The 22,199-nt window shown below is 46.0% G+C and overlaps 1 protein-coding gene across 1 annotated transcript in view; it reads right to left on the reverse strand.

Moving 5' to 3' along the window:
• ERN2 (endoplasmic reticulum to nucleus signaling 2) overlaps positions 1 to 10,517 on the reverse strand; it is a 67,498-nt gene extending 56,981 nt beyond the window's left edge. The window contains exon 1 of the mRNA XM_089682429.1: positions 10,288 to 10,517. Coding sequence (XP_089538555.1) covers positions 10,288 to 10,344 — 57 coding nt within the window. The 5' untranslated portion in view covers positions 10,345 to 10,517. The remainder of the gene's footprint in view (positions 1 to 10,287) is intronic.
• Positions 10,518 to 22,199: the final 11,682 nt, after the last annotated feature.

Genomic DNA, 22,199 nt, shown 5'->3' on the forward strand with positions numbered 1-22,199 from the left:
AGCTCAGGAAGCGAGGGTCATCACCCTATAGGTCAGGAAGTGAGTCAGGGTCGTCACCCTATAGGTTAGGAAGCGAGTGTGTGCGGTCATCCTGGACAGGAAGTGAGTTTGGTCACCCTATAGGTCAGGAAGCAAGTGAGGGTGGTCACCCTATAGGTCAGGAAGTGAGAGTGGTCACCCTATAGGTCAGGAAGTGAGTGAGGGTGGTCACCCTATAGGTCAGGAAGTGAGTGAGGGTGGTCACCCTATAGGTCAGGAAGTGAGTGAGGGTGGTCACCCTATAGGTGAGGAAGTGAGTGAGGGTGGTCACCCTATAGGTGAGGAAGTGAGTGAGGGTGGTCACCCTATAGGTGAGGAAGTGAGTGAGGGTGGTCACCCTAAAGGTGAGGAAGTGAGTGAGGGTGGTCACCCTATAGGTGAGGAAGTGAGTGAGGGTGGTCACCCTATAGGTCAGGAAGTGAGTGAGGGTGGTCACCCTATTGGTCAGGAAGTGAGTGAGGGTCGGCACCCTATAGGTCAGGAAGTGAGTGAGGGTCGGCACCCTATAGGTCAGGAAGCGAGTGTGTGCGGTCATCCTGGACAGGAAAAAAAGAGCATGGTCCTCCTGCACAGGAAGTGATCTTGGTTACCCTATAGGTCAGGAAGCGAGTGAGAGTGTACACCCTATAGGTTAGAAAGCGAGTGAGCGTGGTCACCCTATGGGTTAGGAAGCGTGTGTGTGCGCATTCATCCTGGACAGGAAGCGAGTGAGCCTGGTTGCCCTGGACCGGACGTGATTGAGCGTGGTCGCCCAGGACAGGTAGCGACTTAGCGTAGTTGCCCTGGACAGGAATCGAATGAGCTTAGTCACCCTGGACAGGAAGCGAGTGAGCGCGGTCGCCCTGGACAGGAAGCGAGTGAGCGCGGTCGCCCTGGACAGGAAGCGAGTGAGCGCGGTCGCCCTGGACAGGAAGCGAGTGAGCGCGGTCGCCCTGGACAGGAAGCGAGTGAGCGCGGTCGCCCTGGACAGGAAGCGAGTGAGCGCGGTCGCCCTGGACAGGAAGCGAGTGAGCGCGGTCGCCCTGGACAGGAAGCGAGTGAGCGCGGTCGCCCTGGACAGGAAGCGAGTGAGCGCGGTCGCCCTGGACAGGAAGCGAGTGAGCGCGGTCGCCCTGGACAGGAAGCGAGTGAGCGCGGTCGCCCTGGACAGGAAGCGAGTGAGCGCGGTCGCCCTGGACAGGAAGCGAGTGAGCGCGGTCGCCCTGGACAGGAAGCGAGTGAGCGCGGGCGCCCTGGACAGGAAGCGAGTGAGCGCGGTCGCCCTGGACAGGAAGCGAGTGAGCGAGGTCACCCTGGACAGGAAGCGAGTGAGCGCGGTCGCCCTGGACAGGAAGCGAGTGAGCGCGGTCACCCTGGACAGGAAGCGAGTGAGCGTGGTCGCCCTGGACAGGAAGCGAGTGAGCGTGGTCGCCCTGGACAGGAAGTGAGTGTGTGTGGTCATCCTGGACAGGAAGTGAGTGTGTGTGGTCATCCTGGACAGGAAGTGAGTGAACATGAACACCCTATAGGACAGAAAGTGAGCATTTTCACCCTAGGACAGGAAGTAAATGAGCATGGTCACCCTTGGACAGGAAGCAAGAGTGTGTTTGTTTGTAGTCACCCTAGGACTGAAGGTAGGTAAGCATGGTCACTCTGGGACAAGACACGAGTTTGAGTGTGTGGTCCTCCTATGTCAGGAAATGAGTATGGTGCCCCCAGGACAGAAAGTGAGTGAGCCTGGCAAACCTGGACAGGAAGTGAGTATGCGTAGTCACCCGAGAACAGAAATTGAGCAATATCACCCTAAAATAGGGAGTGATCCTGGTCACCCTAGGACAGGAATTGAGTTAGCCTGGCCACCTTACGACAGGAACTGAGCAACCATTATCGCCTTAAAATTGGATGTGAGTGAGCATGGTCACCCTAGGACAGGAAGCATGGTCACCCTGGGACAGGAAGCAAGCATGGTCACCCTAGGACAGGAAGTAAGCAAGGTCACTCTAGGACAGGAAGTAAGCATGGTCACCCTAAAACAGGAAGTAAGCAAGGTCACTCTAGGACAGGAAGTAAGCAAGGTCACCCTAAAACAGAAAGTAAGCATGATCACCCTACAACAGGAAGTAAGCATGATCACCCTACAACAGGAAGTAAGCATGGGCACCCTAGGACAGGAAGTAAGCATGGGCACCCTAGGACAGGAAGTAAGCATGGGCACCCTAGGACAGGAAGAAAGCATGGGCACCCTAGGACAGGAAGTAAGCATGGGCACCCTAGGACAGGAAGTAAGCATGGGCACCCTAGGACAGGAAGTAGTCGTGGCCACCCTAAGCCAGGAAGTACGCGAGTCTGGTCACCCTAGGACAGGAAGTGAGTGAGCAGTGTCACCCAAAGACAGGAATTGAGTAAGCATTGTCACCTAGGACAGGAAGTGAGTGAGCGGGGACACCCCCCAAAAAAACAGAGAAAGGTTCTAACCCATTTAAACCCTATCCATAACTGCAACACATTAGTCATAGATACAATTTCATAAAAATGTTGTAATTCAGTGAAGCACACATGGACTGCAGGTTCTCTTTGGAGGTATTCTTCGTTTAGAATGGAAAATAAAAGCTTAAACGGCATGCAGGGGGCACAGTCTTGTCTAGCCAAGGCTCAGCAATACTACACCGGGTCACCCCACTGCTTGTTGTTTCTAATCTGATACTTTGGGGACACCAACTGCTGAGAGATTTGCAGAAGCACACCCACCCAGAAACAAGTGTGGATCTTTCAGGAACCAGGCTACACTATGATCTAGAACACTAAGACTGAGGACAACAGATTGGACGCTCTGACGTGTTGATCGGTGGCTGGTTGACATGGGGGACATCTTATTCTTTCAGACGTTCCACAAATGGGTCCTAAAATGTGAGCGGATTATACTTTAATTACAAGGGGCACCTTGTGAGCTGTAGCTGTGGATTCCTGTACACAGGTAGAGCCATGTCTGATATCCACCTGTTCACTGCAAATATTGATTCATACAGGAGTGTTTCCATGGGAGGAGCGGAGTATTACTTGCACTATGCCAAATGTGACATGATGGTTATGTCCGTTCAGGAGGGCTCAGCACAACCCCGCAGTGTGCCATCAATTCAGTGTTCACAGCACAGGCTTTGTCCTGGAACCCAAGGCCTCACAGATTACAATCTAACAGTCTCCTATTACAGGATTTAATCATCTTCGCTAAGCAGCAGGATTGTTTTTGGCTTAAATAAAAAAAAAAAAAAGGAGGCTTAAAAAAAAAAAAAAAAGAAAAAAAAAAAAAGAAAAAAAAGGAGATTGAGTCACAATTTTACCACTCCCTTAATTTAGCTCAGCAGCCGGAGGGGGCCATACACCTGCTACAAACACAATGCTTGGTTTCATGGCCACAGCAAAAATGACCCCCCGCCTGCTGATTGTGACTCATTTAAATGAATAGGGCTGCGCTGCAACCTCCCCGCCACCACACATAATGCAGGCGTTTCAGGGTTAAAACAGGAAGGGGAGGGTCAGTAAGGAAACGTTCCCTTACATTGGAGGGTCAGTAAGGAAATGTCCCCCTACATTGGAGGGTCAGTAAGGAAATGTCCCCCTACATTGGAGGGTCAGTAAAGCAATGTCCCCTTACATTGGAGGGTCAGTAAGGAAACGTTCCCTTACATTGGAGGGTCAGTAAGGAAATGTCCCCCTACATTGGAGGGTCAGTAAGGAAATGTCCCCTTACATTGGAGGGTCAGTAAAGAAATGCCCCCTTACACTGGAGGGTCAGTAAAGAAATGCCCCCTTACACTGGAGGGTCAGTAAAGAAATGCCCCCTTACACTGGAGGGTCAGTAAGGAAATGTCCCCTTACATTGGAGGGTCAGTAAGGAAATGTCCCCTTACATTGGAGGGTCAGTAAAGAAATGCCCCCTTACACTGGAGGGTCAGTAAAGAAATGCCCCCTTACACTGGAGGGTCAGTAAAGAAATGCCCCCTTACATTGGAGGGTCAGTAAGGAAATGTCCCCTTACATTGGAGGGTCAGTAAGGAAATGCCCCCCTACATTGGAGGGTCAGTAAAGAATGGTCCCCTTACATTGGAGGGTCAGTAAGGAAGCGTCCCCTTACATTGGAGGGTCAGTAAGGAAGCGTCCCCTTATACATTGGAGGGTCAGTAAGGAAGCGTCCCCTTACATTGGAGGGTCAGTAAGGAAATGTCCCCTTACATTGGAGGGTCAGTAAGGAATGGTCCCCTTACATTGGAGGGTCAGTAAGGAAGCTTCCCCTTACATTGGAGGGTCAATAAGGAAATGTCCCCTTACATTGGAGGGTCAGTAAGGAAACGTTCCCTTACATTGGAGGGTCAGTAAGGAATGGCCCCCTTACATTGGAGGGTCAGTAAGGAAGCGTTCCCTTACATTGTAGGGTCAGTAAGGAATGGTCCCCCTACATTGGAGGGTCAGTAAAGAATGGTCCCCTTACATTGGAGGGTCAGTAAGAAAGCGTCCCCTTACATTGGAGGGTCAGTAAGGAGGCGTCCCCTTACATTGGAGGGTCAGTAAGGAAATGTCCCCTTACATTGGAGGGTCAGTAAGGAAGCGTCCCCTTACATTGGAGGGTCAATAAGGAAATGTCCCCTTACATTGGAGGGTCAGTAAGGAAACGTTCCCTTACATTGGAGGGTCAGTAAGGAAGCGTTCCCTTACATTGGAGGGTCAGTAAGGAATGGTCCCTTTACATTGGAGGGTCAGTAAGGAAGCGTTCCCTTACATTGGAGGGTCAGTAAAGAATGGTCCCTTTACATTGGAGGGTCAGTAAGAAAGCGTCCCCTTACATTGGAGGGTCAGTAAGGAAATGTCCCCCTACATTGGAGGGTCAGTAAGGAAATGTCCCCCTACATTGGAGGGTCAGTAAAGCAATGTCCCCTTACATTGGAGGGTCAGTAAGGAAACGTTCCCTTACATTGGAGGGTCAGTAAGGAAATGTCCCCCTACATTGGAGGGTCAGTAAAGAATGGTCCCCTTACATTGGAGGGTCAGTAAGGAAATGTCCCCCTACATTGGAGGGTCAGTAAAGCAATGTCCCCATACATTGGAGGGTCAGTAAGGAAATGTCCCCTTACATTGGAGGGTCAGTAAGGAAATGCCCCCCTACATTGGAGGGTCAGTAAAGAATGGTCCCCTTACATTGGAGGGTCAGTAAGGAAGCGTCCCCTTACATTGGAGGGTCAGTAAGGAAGCGTCCCCTTACATTGGAGGGTCAGTAAGGAAGCGTCCCCTTACATTGGAGGGTCAGTAAGGAAGCGTCCCCTTACATTGGAGGGTCAGTAAGGAAATGTCCCCTTACATTGGAGGGTCAGTAAGGAATGGTCCCCTTACATTGGAGGGTCAGTAAGGAAGCTTCCCCTTACATTGGAGGGTCAATAAGGAAATGTCCCCTTACATTGGAGGGTCAGTAAGGAAACGTTCCCTTACATTGGAGGGTCAGTAAGGAATGGCCCCCTTACATTGGAGGGTCAGTAAGGAAGCGTTCCCTTACATTGTAGGGTCAGTAAGGAATGGTCCCCCTACATTGGAGGGTCAGTAAAGAATGGTCCCCTTACATTGGAGGGTCAGTAAGAAAGCGTCCCCTTACATTGGAGGGTCAGTAAGGAAGCGTCCCCTTACATTGGAGGGTCAGTAAGGAAGCGTCCCCTTACATTGGAGGGTCAGTAAGGAAGCGTCCCCTTACATTGGAGGGTCAATAAGGAAATGTCCCCTTACATTGGAGGGTCAGTAAGGAAACGTTCCCTTACATTGGAGGGTCAGTAAGGAAGCGTTCCCTTACATTGGAGGGTCAGTAAGGAATGGTCCCTTTACATTGGAGGGTCAGTAAGGAAGCGTTCCCTTACATTGGAGGGTCAGTAAAGAATGGTCCCTTTACATTGGAGGGTCAGTAAGAAAGCGTCCCCTTACATTGGAGGGTCAGTAAGGAAGCGTCCCCTTACGTTGGAGGGTCAGTAAGGAAGCGTCCCCTTACATTGGAGGGTCAGTAAGGAAGCGTCCCCTTACGTTGGAGGGTCAGTAAGGAAGTGTCCCCTTACGTTGGAGGGTCAGTAAGGAAGCGTCCCCTTACATTGGAGGGTCAGTAAGGAAGCGTCCCCTTACGTTGGAGGGTCAGTAAAGAAACGTCCTCTTACGTTGGAGGGTCAGTAAAGAAACGTCCTCTTACGTTGGAGGGTCAGTAAAGAAACGTCCTCTTACGTTGGAGGGTCAGTAAAGAAACGTCCTCTTACGTTGGAGGGTCAGTAAAGAAACGTCCCCTTACGTTGGAGGGTCAGTAAGGAAGCGTCCCCTTACATTGTAGGGCCAGTAAGGAAATGTCCCCTTACATCGGAGGGTCAGTAAAGAATGGTCCCCTTACATTGGAGGGTCAGTAAAGAATGGTCCCCTTACATTGGAGGGTCAGTAAGGAAGCATCCCCTTACATCGGAGGGTCAGTAAAGATTGGTCCCCTTACATTGGGGGGGTCAGTAAAGAATGGTCCCCTTACATTGGAGCGTCAATAAAGAATGGTCCCCTTACATTGGAGGGCCAGTAAGGAAGCATCCCCTTACATTGGAGGGTCAGTAAATAAACGTCCCCATAAACTAGTGGTCAGTAAGGAAACGTCACCTCACATTGGTAGTCAGTGGAGATGTACCCGTTACTTTGGTGGTCAGTGGGTGAAGAATCCCTTTAGATTGGTGATCAATGATAAAAGGTCCCTTTACAGACAGATAAAATATCACTGGTATCAACTACTGAAAATGATGAGAAGAAAAGATCTACTGGTCCCATGCCAATGGCTCAGCCAAGTGAAGTTGGTGCAGTAATAATGCAGGTGCCATCAGGCAGGAGATCAGTCCACCATACTCATTGCTCGAGGAACCCCTAGACATCTCAGGAAGAACCCTGGTGGAAAAAGGTGGATTTAGATCCTGGTGCCCAACCTATGGCCCTGACATTTGTTGTGTGGCCTCTTGCAAATCCAAGAAGACGGAGTGACAGAACTGATTTTCAAAGGGGCTGTAACATCAGTGATCTCAAGCAGTCTAATATAACATACCCCCAGTCTCTGACAGTCTTCTGTAGAAAGTCTCCAACAACACTTGTAGCTTGTCTGCAGTCTCCCACTGTCTCTTCCAGTAGGTCTGCAGTCTCTGATCACCTCTTCTAGTAGGTCTGCAGCCTCTGATCATCTCTACTGGTATGTCTGCAGTCTCCGATCATCTCTACTGGTATATCTGCAGTCTCTGATCATCTCTTCTGATATGTCTGCAGTCTCTGATCATCTCTTCACGTAGGTGTGCAGTCTCTGGTCACCTCTTCTAGAATGTTTTCAGACTCTGATCATCTCTTCTAGTATGTCTGCAGTCTCTGATCATCTCTTCTAGTATGTCTGCAGTCTCTGATCATCTCTACTAGTATGTCTGCAGTCTCTGATCACCTCTTCTGATATGTCTGCAGTCTCTGATCATCTCTTCACGTAGGTGTGCAGTCTCTGATCATCTCTTCTAGAATGTTTTCAGTCTCTGATCATCTCTTCTAGTATGTCTGCAGTCTCCGATCATCTCTTCTAGTATGTCTGCAGTCTCCGATCATCTCTTCTAGTATGTCTGCAGTCTCCGATCATCTCTTCTAGTATGTCTGCAGTCTCCGAACATCTCTTCTAGTATGTCTGCAGTCTCCGATCATCTCTTCTAGTATGTCTGCAGTCTCCGATCATCTCTTCTAGTATGTCTGCAGTCTCCGATCATCTCTTCTAGTATGTCTGCAGTCTCCGATCATCTCTTCTAGTATGTCTGCAGTCTCCGATCATCTCTTCTAGTATGTCTGCAGTCTCCGATCATCTCTTCTAGTATGTCTGCAGTCTCCAATCATCTCTTCTAGTATGTCTGCAGTCTCCGATCATCTCTTCTAGTATGTCTGCAGTCTCCGATCATCTCTTCTAGTAGGTGTGCAGTCTCTGATCATTTCTTCTAGTATGTCTGCAGTCTCCGATCATCTCTTCTAGTAGGTGTGCAGTCTCTGATCATCTCTTCTAGTATGTCTGCAGTCTCTCATCATCTCTTCTAGTACGTCTGCAGTTTGTTTTTCTCTTCCAATATGTCTGCAGTCTCTGACGGTTTTCCCTAGCATTATATATACTGAAAATAGTGTGTGGCTCTTTAGTGCCTTCAGAAACCACAGCTGAGCACTCCCAACCCCCCCCCCCATACCTCAAAAGCTGACATCCTCTTACCTAGACCCCAACCATCACTCATCATACCAACATGACCACAGAGAACCGAATAACCAATTACAATTTATGATTTAACTGATCCCAAGAGCCCCCGTACAAAAGTCCTAATGCTGGATTCTCAAATGCAAAAAGAACATTATTTTAGCATTTTAAATTCTGCCACATAAAATGAAAGTATAAAAAAAACACCGAAAGAGATCTAAAGCGGAATCTAACAGGCTTCCAGTATGGATTTTATGGTGCATCCCGCAAGCTCAGAAAACCAAGGATGTTACCAGGGACAGATTTCCAAGGACGATTCCTCCAACACCCGGCTATCCTTTAAAAGCAGAGAGACAGCTGCAAATACAGAGCCGGATGTATGACAGTATCAGTACTGAGAACAGAAATTCTGGTAGAATCAGAATCAGTTGGTTGCAGTGACATCACAACACTTCCTAGATCAACTTTAGTTTTATCAAAACTCATAATCATCTCTTCTAGCATGTCTGCAGCTTCAGACATGGTCAGAGACTGCAGACATACTAGAAGAGACGGTCAGAGACTGAAGACATACTAGAAGAGACTGTCAGAGACTGCAGACATACTAGAAGAGACGGTCAGAGACTGCAGACATACTAAAGGAGATGGTGAGAGACTACAGACATACTAGAAGAGACAGTGAGAGACTGCAGACACTCTAGAGGAGACCATCAGAGACTGCAGACATACTAAAGGAGATGGTGAGAGACTACAGACATACTAGAAGAGACAGTGAGAGACTGCAGACACTCTAGAGGAGACCATCAGAGACTGCAGACATACTAAAGGAGATGGTGAGAGACTGCAGACATACCAGAAGAGATGATCAGAGACTGCAGACACACTAAAACAGGCAGTCAGAGACTGCAGACACACTAGAGGAGACCGTCAGAGACTGCAGACACTCTAGAGGAGACCGTCAGAGACTGCAGACACTCTAGAGGAGACCGTCAGAGACTGCAGACACTCTAGAGGAGACCGTCAGAGACTGCAGACATACTAAAGGAGATGGTGAGAGACTGCAGACACACTAGAAGAGACAGTCAGAGACTGCAGACACACTAAAACAGGCAGTCAGAGACTGCAGACACACTAAAACAGGCAGTCAGAGACTGCAGACATACTAGAAGGGATGGTCAGAGACTGCAGACATACTAGAAGGAATGGTCAGAGACTGCAGACATACTAGAAGGGATGGTCAGAGACTGCAGACATACTAGAAGGGATGGTCAGAGACTGCAGACATACTAGGAGGGATGGTCAGAGACTGCAGACATACTAGGAGGGATGGTCAGAGACTGCAGACATAATAGAATATATAAACATAAACAATCAGAGACTGCATACAAATTAGAAAAGACACTCAGAGGTTATGGATATGTTACATGAGACTGTTAGAGATCAGTGACATTACAGCCCTCTTTGCATATGAGTTCTCTCCATCCCACCTATGACAAGAGGCCACACAGCAACTACCATGGCCACAGGTTGGGCCCCAAAGATCTATATCTTCCTTTCTCTACCAGGGTTCTGTATAATCAGGTTGTATGGTGTATAGTCAGCATAGAGGAGATTGTACAATCAGATTGTAAGGTCAGTCTGAAGGAGATTGTACAATCAGGTTGTATGGTGTCGGCGTGGAGGAGATTGTACAATCAGGTTGTATGGTGTATAGTCAGTCCGAAGGAGTGTTGTACAATCGGGTTGTATAGTCAGCGTGGAGATTTTACAGTCGGGTTGTATGGTGTATAGTCAGTCTGAAGGAGATTGTACAATCAGGTTGTATGGTGTCAGCGTGGAGGAGATTGTACAAACGGGTTGTATGGTGCCAGCGTGGAGGAGATTGTACAATCGGGTTGTATGGTGTTAGCGTGGAGGAGACTGTACAATCGGGTTGTATGGTGTATGGCCCTCTTTATCACCGACCTTCTGACACACAATAATAGGAATAGATGTGAGGATCTCCCCTGTTCAGGACTCACCTGTGTCCCCAGTGTGATGTACAGGACCAGGGTCATCCATAGAGCTGGGGGGATCATGTTCTCGGGGGGGTCAGCTGCACACAGGGGGTCTTCTCATCCTGGGTACTGAGGGCTCCTCCAGGCTCAGTGGGGCCCCATCCAGAGGGTGTCTCTGGGCTCCCAGTTTCCGGGTGTCAGGCGGATCTCCTCTACAATAACAGCCATCCACCTGTATGAGTCCAGAGGGTTCCCCATTGCATCACTTGCAGCGAGGGACCAATCAGCGGCGGAGCGTCATTCCAGCCTGCCAATGAGGACGAGGAGGGGCGTGTCCGGCTGTCACCCGGAACAGAGCGGTGTGTTGTTGGTGGACACGTGGAGGTTGGAGGATGAGGGAGGGAGAGGTGATGATCGATGCGCTCAGCTCCTGATCTGTGCGATCTGCCACCGATAACATCATCACCGAGCTCTGCCACTGCGGTCAGGGGAGGGGACTGATGGCAGGGAGCCATGTTCACACTGCAGGGCAATGCTGGGTGACATCTTCAGGGAGACTTTTTTTTAGAATCTTTTATTTTTCCCCACTAAGATGAGATTGTTCTTCTGTTTGTGTAGTACAGGGAGGACTGGGTGGGTGGGGCATCAGGCCTCAGGGCCAATACCAGCAACACACGATGGACTGGGGGACCCCAGTAGAGATATTTTACTAATCAGACTTCAGCCTAAAGTTCTTCCTTGCTGTGGTGCAAGGGTTAACTGCTAGGGCACTATTCCTCCCACTGACACCAACGATGGGGCACTATTCCTCCCACTGACACCAATGATGGGGCACTATTCCTCCCACTGATACCAATGATGGGGCACTATTCCTCCCACTGACACCAACAATGGGGCAATGATCCCTGCACTGACATCAACAATGGGGCAATGATCCCTGCACTGACACCATCAATGGGGCAATGATTCCTGCACTGACACCAACAATGGGGCACTATTCCTCCCACTGACACCAACAATGAAGCAATGATCCCTGCACTGACACCAACAATGGGACAATGATCCCTGCACTGACACCACCAATGGGGCACTATTCCTCCCACCGACACCAACAAAGGGGCAATGATCCCTGCACTTACACCAACAATGGGGCACTATTCTTCCCACTAACAATGGGGCAGTATTCATCCCACTAACACCAACAATGGGGCAATGATCCCTGCACTGACACCACCAATGGAGGACTATTCCTCCCACCGACACCAACAATGGGGCACTATTTCTCCCACCGACACCAACAATGGGGCAATGATCCCTGCACTGACACCAACAATGGGGCATTATTCCTCCCACAGACACCAACAATGGGGCAATGATCCCTGCACTGACACCAACAATGGGGCAATGATCCCTGCACTGACACCAACAATGAGGCACTATCCCTCCCACTGACACCAACAATGGGGCACTATTCCTCCCACTGACACCAACAAAGGGGCACTATTCCTCCCACCAACACCAATGATGGGGTGCTATTCCTCCCACTGACACCAATAATGGGGCAATGATCCCTGCACTGACACCAACAATGGGGCACTATTCTTCCCACTGACACCAACAATGAGGCACTGTTCCTCCCACTGACACCAATAATGGGGCACTATCCCTCCCATCGACACCAATAATGGCACAATATTCCTCCCACCGACACCAATAATGGGACACTATTCCTCCCACCAAAACCAAATGATGGGGCATTATTCCTCCCACCAACACCAACCATGGGGCACTATTCCTCCCAATAACACCAACAATGGGGCATTATTGCTCCCACTGCAACCATCTCACAGAGACGTCCAGGCCGTCCACGGAGGTTGACACCTCGACAAGAGCAAAAAGCAGCATTTTTGCTACAATAGAGTTCAATGGAAAAGCTGCTGAAATGCATGGTAGGGTGTTTTTGCCACGGTTTGCATTTTTTATTCTGCCCAGCATCAAGAAAAATTCCACACAAAAAAAAAAAAAGAAAACTGAACAAAACGCAGTAAAAACGTGTGTAGAAAAATGCAAAGCGAACTGTGAAGAGCACTGGAAAACGGACAGAAAGCAAATTGCATAGGTGGGGTCTTAGAACCACTTGTTTTTGTTTTCACTTCAAAAATATCTGCACCCAGAACTGTCTGATTACCTGCCCTCAACACCTGCCTGTAAAATAAAAAAAAAAAAATAGTAAAAAAAAAAAAAGCCAGCTTTGTCGCTGAGATCAGTGCATTCATAGCTCTTGTCCCACAGAGGGGTGGAGTGGTCATGGAAGATGCCGTACCAGCGCCGTTCCTGGGACTCTGTATCATACTGAGGACAATATTACAATACTGCAGAGCATTTTAACACACTGGGGCCCTTAGACTGCACAGTCTATCTTCCTAAAAAGAGGAACTTAACCTTTGACCTTTGTTAGAACCAATGTGCTTGTACTCGTCCATCTTTGGCAATGTATTTACTAAAATATAAAGATGTCTGAGAACTGTGAGCTGCCTCTTTTGTCATCTCCACATTGAATGTGGTATAGCATGGTCATGGCTTAAAACGAGTCTCAAATTTATAAACAAGGGGCCAGTTTACTGTCCCCTGACTTTAGGAGGGCCGGACTGTGGCCAGTGGGACTAGAAAATGCCCCGGCATCAATGGGAGCATCTTATGCATGAAGGTCAAAAACCTTCAGTATGCAGCTCCCCCCACATCACTTCCTAATACTTACCCGAGCCCAATCCTGAGCCGGTGATGTGCACAAGAGCAGTTGTTGTCCTGGTTCTCTGCCTCCTTATTGGTTCAGACAGCAGCGGGAGTCATTGGCTGTTGCTGCTGTCAATCACAACCAGTGAGAAGGGAGCAAGGGTGGGGCTGAGCCCAATTCTGTATGGACACACAGAGCAGGGCTCAGGAGCAAGCACACATGGCGGGGGGGAGGAGCCAAAAGTGTCAGCGAGGGAATTGAGGAGAATCAGGGCTGCTCTTTGCAAAACCCTTGCACAGAGCAGATAAATATGACATGTTCAAAAAAGAAACAAAAATTAGGCCTTTAGTATCACTTTTAGGCTTGGTGGTCAGCAGGAGTAAAAGAAAATTATTAATTGTGCCATGTGGAAAGAATAGTACCTCATCATTGGTGTCAGTGGAAGGAATAGTGCCTCGTCATTGGTGTCAGTAGAAGGAATAGTGCCTCGCCATTGGTATCAGTGGAAGGAATAGTGCCTCATCATTGGTGTCAGTGGAAGGAATAGTGCCTCGTCATTGGTGTCAGTGGAAGGAATAGTGCCTCGCCATTGGTATCAGTGGAAGGAATAGTGCCTCGCCATTGGTATCAGTGGAAGGAATAGTGCCTCGTCATTGGTGTCAGTAGAAGGAATAGTGCCTCGCCATTGGTATCAGTGGAAGGAATAGTGCCTCGTCATTGGTATCAGTGGAAGGAATAGTGCCTCGTCATTGGTGTCAGTAGAAGGAATAGTGCCCCATCATTGGTATCAGTGGGATGAATAGTGCCCCAGCATTGCTGTCAGTGGAAGGAATAGTGCCCCATCATTGGTGTCGGTGGGAGGACTAGTGCCCCATCATTGGTGTCGGTGAAAGGAATGGTGTCCCATCATTAGTGTCGGTGGAAGGGATGGTGCCCCATCATTGGTATCAGTGGAAGGAATAGTGCCCCATCATTGGTGTTGATGGGAGGAATAGTGCCCCATTAGTGGTAGTAGAAGTGCCCCATCATTGGTGTCGGTGGGAGGACTAGTGCCCCATTGTTGGTGGAAGGAATGGTGCCCCATCATTGGTGTCAGTGGAAGGGATGGTGCCCCATCATTGGTATCAGTGGAAGGAATAGTGCCCCATCATTGGTGTCGGTGGAAGGGATGGTGCCCCATCATTGGTGTCGGTGGAAGGGATGGTGCCCTATCATTGGTGTCGGTGGAAGGGATGGTGCCCCATCATTGGTATCAGTGGTAGGAATAGTGACCCATAATTGGTTTGGGTTGAAGGAATAGTGCCCTATGATTGGTATCGATGGGAGGAATAGTGCCCCATCAGTGGTAGGAATAGTGACCCATCATTGGTTTCGGTGGTAGGAATAGTGCCCCATCATTGGTGTCGGTGGTAGGAATAGTGACCCATCATTGGTGTCAATAGATGGAATACTGTCCCATTATTGGTGTCAATAGAAAGAATTGTGCCCCATCATTGGTATTAGTGAAAGGAATAGTTCCACATCATTGATGTCAATAAAAGGAATAATGCCCCATCATTGGTGTCAGTGGCAGGAATAGTGCCCCATACACTCACTGGCCACTTTATTAGGTACACCTGTTCAATTGCTTGGTAACACAAATTGCTAATCAGCCAATCACATGGCAGCAACTCAATGCATTTAGGCATCTAGACGTGGTGAAGACGACTTGGTAAAGTTCAAACAGAGCACCAGAATGGGGAGGAAAGGGCATTTAAGTGACTTTGAACGTGGCATGGTTGTTGGTGCCAGACAGGGCTGGTCTGAGTATTTCAAAAACTGCTGATCTACTGGGATTTTCACACACAGCCATCTCTATGGAAATTGAAACTCATCAGACCAGGCAACATTTTTCCAATCTTCTATTGTCCAATTTTGGTGAGCCTGTGCGAATTGTAGCCTCTGTTTCCTGTTCTTAGCTGACAGGAGTGGCACCCGGTGTGGTCTTCTGCTGCTGTAGCCCATCTGCTTCAAGGTTGGATGTGTTGTGCGTTCAAAGATGGTATTCTGCCTACCTTGGTGGTAACGAGTGGTTCTTTGAGTTACTGTTGCCTTTCTATCATCTTGAACCAGTCTGCCCATTCTCTGACCTCTAACATCAACAAGACATTTTTGTCCATACAACTGCTGCTCACTAGATATTTTCTCATATTTGGACCATTCTCTGTAAACTCTATAGTTGTGTGTGAAAATCCCAGTAGATCAGCAGTTTTTGAAATATTCAGACCAGCCCGTCTGGCACCAACAACCATACCACGTTCAAAGTCAAATAAAGTGGAGTTCCACCCAAAAGGGGAAGTTCTGCTTTAAAGATTGGTCCCCCGCTCCCCATTAAGAATTGGCACCTTTGGGGGGCGGGGGGAGTGGGTACCCAAAATTGACAGGTACCCGCTCCCACTTCCGCTGCAATTGCCTAGGCGATCAGAAGCGGAAGTTGTCCTCCCTTTCTCCCTCCCCGAAGTCTGGTGGGAGACGTGACAGGTCCCAGAGGACGGGGCCATTCAGGAAGCGCAGCGCTACTCGTGCATGCGCAGTGGGTGCCCACACTGAAGATGCCGGCGCCTGGAATACAGGACGGCCAGTGAAACGGGCTGTGGTGGGGGCACTGTGGGATCATGGAACAGGTGAGTTACTGTTTTTTAAAAGTCATCAGCTAAAGTTTGTGTAGCTGCTGACTTTTATTTTTTTACAGAGTGAGCGGAACTCCGTTGTAAGTCCCCTTTATGTCCCATTCTGATGCTCAGTTTGAACTTCAGAAAGTCATCTTCACCACATCTAGATGCCTAAATGCATTGAGTTACCACCATGTGATTTGCTGATTAGCAATTTGTGTTACTAAGCAATTGAACAGGTGTACCTAATAAAGTGGCCTGTGAGTGTATATTGTATATATAGCTATGTGATTAGTAACTAAACATTTCAGCATAAAAGCAGCAATATCTATATGCGATCTTTGGTGAGCGAGTGCTAACAGGATCTGCCTGAGGCACTCCCTGCATAAGTCAAATAATAACCATGGGCTAGAAAATCACATCCTGGTTGTAGAACACAATCTTTTGGCTTAAGGACTTGCCTTTGTTCTTCATTAAACAGCTTACATCATAAATCAGCTGCATTTGTGTTCAGGTAGATTTCATGGCAGCGACAAAGGCGCCTGACTACCTGAAGCTAATGTCTGAACAGCCTGCCGGTCCAGTAATCCATGGGAGTCCTATCATGTGTTATATTAGCTGAAAACCTAGGACAATAGAGTTCTGAGGCCATGTAAATGAAAATTATAACTTGGAAAAATGCCATTCTGCTGGAAAAATTGCATCAAAATCAATGCATTGCGACGAAAACGATCCATCGCCCTGCAGGGTACTACATTGCACTGGAAATCATTGTATGACACGGAAAGCAAAGCATCACACTGAAGAGGTTCCATTGCACTGCAGCATGGCACAACGCACTGGCAGCACTGCACACAGTGAAAGGGTTGATAGGCCCTGGAAACCAAAACTATACTTTGTTAGAACCCCATTGTACTGGGAACACTGCATCCGATACTAAAAGCTCCACCGCTCTGCAGCATATTACATCACAATGAAGGCAAAACATTGCACTGGAAGGACTGCATACACCAGATCACAGCGCAAATCACTGAAAACAATACATGCACTACTTCATACTATAAACACTACAACACACTGTACTAGATTGGAAACACTGCAGCTCACTGGAAACAGCGGATCACACTGGTAATGATACCTCACACTGCTAACAATACATCACATGCAACATAGGATGAGGGTGGTAACAATACATCACATGCAACATAGGATGAGGGTGGTAACAATACATCACATGTAACATAGGATGAGGGTGGTAACAATACATCACATGTAACATAGGATGAGGGTGGTAACAATACATCACATGTTACATAGGATGAGGGTGGTAACAATACATCACATGTAACACAGGATAAGGGTGGTAACAATACATCACATGTAACATAGAATGAGGGTGGTAACAATACATCACATGTTACATAGGATGAGGGTGGTAACAATACATCACATGTAACATAGGATGAGGCTGGTAACAATACATCACATGTAACATAGGATGAGGCTGGTAACAATACATCACATGTAACATAGGATGAGGCTGGTAACAATACATCACATGTAACATAGGAAGACACTGGTAACAATACATCACATGTAACATAGAATGACGATTGTAGCAATACATCACATGTAACATAGAATGACGATGGTAACAATACATCACATGTAACATAGGATGACGATGGTAACAATACATCACATGTAACATAGGATGACGCTGAAAACAATACATCACATGCAACATAGGATGAGGCTGGTAGCAATACATCACATGTAACATAGGATGAGGCTGGTAACAATACATCACATGCAACATAGGATGACGCTGGTAACAATACATCACATGCAACATAGGATGACGCTGGTAACAATACATCACATGCAACATAGGATGACGCTGATAACAATACATCACATGCAACACAGGATGACACTGGCAACAATACATCACATGCAACAATATATCACATGCAACACAGGATGACACTGATAAGAATATATCACATGTAACACAGATAACAGTACACCACATGTAACACAGGATGACACTGATAAGAATACATCACATATAACACAGGATGACACTGATAATACATCACATGTAACACAGGATGACACGGATAAGAATACATCACATGTAACACAGGATGACACGGATAACAATACATCACATGTAACACAGGATGACACTGATAAGAATACATCACATGTAACACAGGATGACACGGATAACAATACATCACATGTAACACAGGATGACACTGATAAGAATACATCACATGTAACACAGGATGACACTGATAAGAATACATCACATGCAACACAGGATGACACTGGCAACAATACATCACATGCAACATAGCAACCAATGTAATATTGTCATGTGATGTAATTGTTACCAGTGTCATCCTATGTCATGTGATGTATTGTTACCAATGTAATCCTTTGTTACATGTAATGTATTTATTTATTACAGATACTTATATAGCGCCGTCAGTTTACACAGCACTATACATATATATTGTACATTCACATCAGTCCCTAACCCTCAAGGAGTGTACAATCTAAGGTCCCTAACTCACATTCATATATACACATACTAGGGTGAATTTAGACAGGAGCCAATTAACCTACCAGCTTGTCTTTGGAGTGTGGGAGGAAACCGGAGCACCCAGAGGAAACCCACACAGGGAGAACATGCAAGGCAGGTGGTGGCATGGTTGGGATTCAAACCAACGACCCCTAGTACTGCCAGGCGGAAGTGCTAACCATTTAGCCACTGTGCTTCCCCAATAATGTATTGTTGTAATAATGTATTGTATTGTAATCCTATGTCATATGATGTATTGTTACCAGTGTAATCCTTTGTTACATGTAATGTATTCCTATGTCATGTGATGTATTGTTACCAGTGTAATCCTTTGTTACATGTAATGTATTGTTACTGATGTAATCCTATGTCATATGATGTATTGTTACCAGTGTAATCCTTTGTTACATGTAATGTATTGTTACTGATGTAATCCTATGTCATATGATGTATTGTTACCAGTGTAATCCTTTGTTACATGTAATGTATTGTTACTGATGTAATCCTATGTCATATGATGTATTATTATATCATTATGATTACATTGGTAACAATACATTACATGTAACGAAGGATTACACTGGTAACAATACATCACATGTAACGAAGGATTACATTGATAACAATACATCACATGTAACGAAGGATTACATTGATAACAATACATCACATGTAATGAAGGATTACATTGATAACAATACATCACATGTAACGAAGGATTACATTGATAACAATACATCACATGTAAGGAAGGATTACATTGATAACAATACATCACATGTAACGAAGGATTACACTGGTAACAATACATCCCATGTAACGAAGGATTACATTGATAACAATACATCACATGTAACGAAGGATTACATTGATAACAATACATCACATGTAACGAAGGATTACACTGGTAACAATACATCCCATGTAACGAAGGATTACATTGATAACAATACATCACATGTAACGAAGGATTACACTGGTAACAATACATCCCATGTAACGAAGGATTACATTGATAACAATACATCACATGTAACAAAGGATTACATTGATAACAATACATCACATGTAACAAAGGATTACATTGGTAACAATACATCACATGTAACAAAGGATTACATTGGTAACAATACATCACATGTAACAAAGGATTACATTGATAACAATACATCACATGTAACAAAGGATTACACTGGTAACAATACATCACACTAGTAACATAACTTTTACACTAGTAATAATGTATCAGACTTGTATCAGACTACAATAGAAAGATTATATCCCACTAGTAACATAATAATCACCCTGGTATCAGTACATGGCACCAGGGACAGGGTGTTGTACTGGAAATACTACATGACATTTTGCATATCAGTCTGGTAGTAGAACATACACGTGTTAGGTCACCCCCTCCTCTGTGTCATGTCTCTGCTCCATCTTTGGTAACTTGGGTATTAGGGTGCAATAATAGCATCTGTACAGGGCCTCATGTCCCCAAAGCTGTCTATGCCTCTATTCATCCCAGCTAATGAAGGAAACGTCTATAACTGAATTCAAAAGCTCCAACAATATATAAACTTGCTCTCCATAAACGTGAGTGTGTCTTGTGCTTGTGTTGCAAATGTTTGCACCGTGCAACAATCTTGTCTTGTGTATGGTGCCCACTTCAGCTCCGGAAAAGATTTTATCCTTTTTTTTTTCTCTTTGGCACTGCGCTACTTTAATTGGCAATTGCACGGTCATGCAACACTGTATAAAAAACAAAAACTAGCAGAGCCATTTTGTATCAATTATAAAATTATTTATTTTCTCTTTTTGATAAAGATTTAAGACATCTACAAGGTTTACAAAACAGGATTGGTCAAAATATTTGCATCGATTAAACACTGATTCATCCAACTAAAGGTATACCACTGTAAAAGATTTTGAACTATAAATAAAACTAAAACTGGATTGGCAAAATAATTTAACACATTTACTGACCAGACAAGGTGATTAAAGCATTTCTAAACAAAAGATCGAACTTATTCATTCACAATAAAATCATGTTGGACCTCATTTATCAACGTAGAACTTTATTTATTAATCTGTCAGAATAAAATTGTCAGTATTGTCCCAGGAAACTAATCACATTCATACTTCTACTCTCCAACTGCCATTTCACAATCCAGGTCTGAATGTATATTGGTGCACATATTTTCTTTATTTTGTTCAGCACTAAAAATTCGTTTTTTTTTTCTTTATAGCCCATATAATAAAAAAAAAAAAAAAAAGGAAGAGCTTATGAATAAATTGTATTTATCAATAACAGCCAGTAGATTGTCTCACTGAGTCAGTTGTCTATCACTGTTGCCAAGTCATTTTCCTGCTATGCTGTGAATAGTCCATAACCTGATCTGCTAATCAGAACACAAACATGGATTCAAGGCATACTACATCTTTTCTAAAAATTTTAATAAATGCACATACCTATTAACATTTTTAAAAATTGCAATTGTTTTTTTTTTACGCTTTTGCATTGCGACCTTGATCAGTGTGTCACGGGTGCAATACACAGGTTCCTGTATGGTTTACATCCCAGCTCCAGGCAGTATGAGGTACAGACCTTCTGTTATGGGGCTGCAGGATGTAAACGGTGAACTACAAGTGCATTGATGCCTCTGCACTTGTACCAGCTCAATCTGCAAGTCCCACTGCTATGGTGGCAGCGGGACTTGCAGTTGTGCAGGTGGAGCCACAAACAACCATGCTAAATTCAAGTGGCAACAGGCCGCTCCAGGTAGATGCAACCCACAATTTGTGTGAATATGGGAGCAGTTTGAGGGTTGGGGGTTGGGGAACATGTTTCATGTCACACCTTAAATATGATTGTAACATGAAACATGGTCTTAAAGAGGGACTTTGCCTTTTTAAGAGGTTAGGTGTGGGACCGAGTTTGGCCAAAGAAATTAAGTAAGCAGTTGGGCTCTCTCATTAGAAAGCTCAGAATGCACTGTGACTACAGAACCATAAATGCTCCCTGAATTGAATGCTTAAAGTGGAGTTCCACTCACTCTGTAAAAAAATAAAAGTCAGCAGCTACAAAAACTGTAGCTGCTGACTTTTAAAAAACAGCCACTTACCTGTCCCTCAGTCCCGTGTTGCCCTCGCATTTCACCGGCCGTCCTGTATTCCAGGCGCCGGCATCTTCAGTGTGGGCACCCGGCTGTGACGGCTTGTGGCTTCACAGCCATGTGCCCACTGCGCATGCGCGAGAAGCGCTGCGCTTCCTTCATTCATGGCCCCATCGTCTTCTGGGACCTGTCATGTGTCCCACAAGACTACGGGGAGGGAGGGTAGGAGGACAACTTCCGCTTCCGATCGCAGTGGGAGTGGGTACCCGTCAATTTCGGGTACCCGCTCCCCCAAGATGCCAATCCTTAATGGGGAGCGGGGGACCAATCTTTAAAGCGGAACGTCCCCTTTTGGGTGGAACTCCGCTTTAATTGTAAACTAAAAATATTATTGAAATAACGATAAAAAAAAAATCAGTTTAAAAATATAAACATTAAAAAAAAAAAAAAAAGAAGAAAAGTGACCAAAAACCAATACAGTCTCCTCTGACTGCAATGGGACAATACAGACACACTGCGCATGCGCAGTTCGAGAGCCTGGGACAAACAAATTTTTATGGGCACTTTTCTTGTGTTCACGAACATTTACAGACAGCAGAAAAGTGCCCTATTTTTTTTTTACAAACCATCCATAAATTTATGGACGGTTGGCAACCCTGGTAAGTAGCAATTCAGGGTAAAAGGTTGCCTTGAATTGCATTACAAAAGGTTATGTTAGGAAGCGTCGGCAGCCCGTTCATTCTGAATTGGCTGCTTTAACGCAGCGTACATGAACACACGGCAAGTAAGTGGACTATACACAGAGATACAATCACCTTTCATTTCACTTCTATGTAAAGTATATT

The sequence above is a fragment of the Staurois parvus genome, unplaced genomic scaffold (assembly GCF_062004578.1).
Source record: "Staurois parvus isolate SC_StPar_1 unplaced genomic scaffold, SC_StPar_1.0 ptg000289l, whole genome shotgun sequence".
NCBI lineage: Eukaryota > Metazoa > Chordata > Amphibia > Anura > Ranidae > Staurois > Staurois parvus.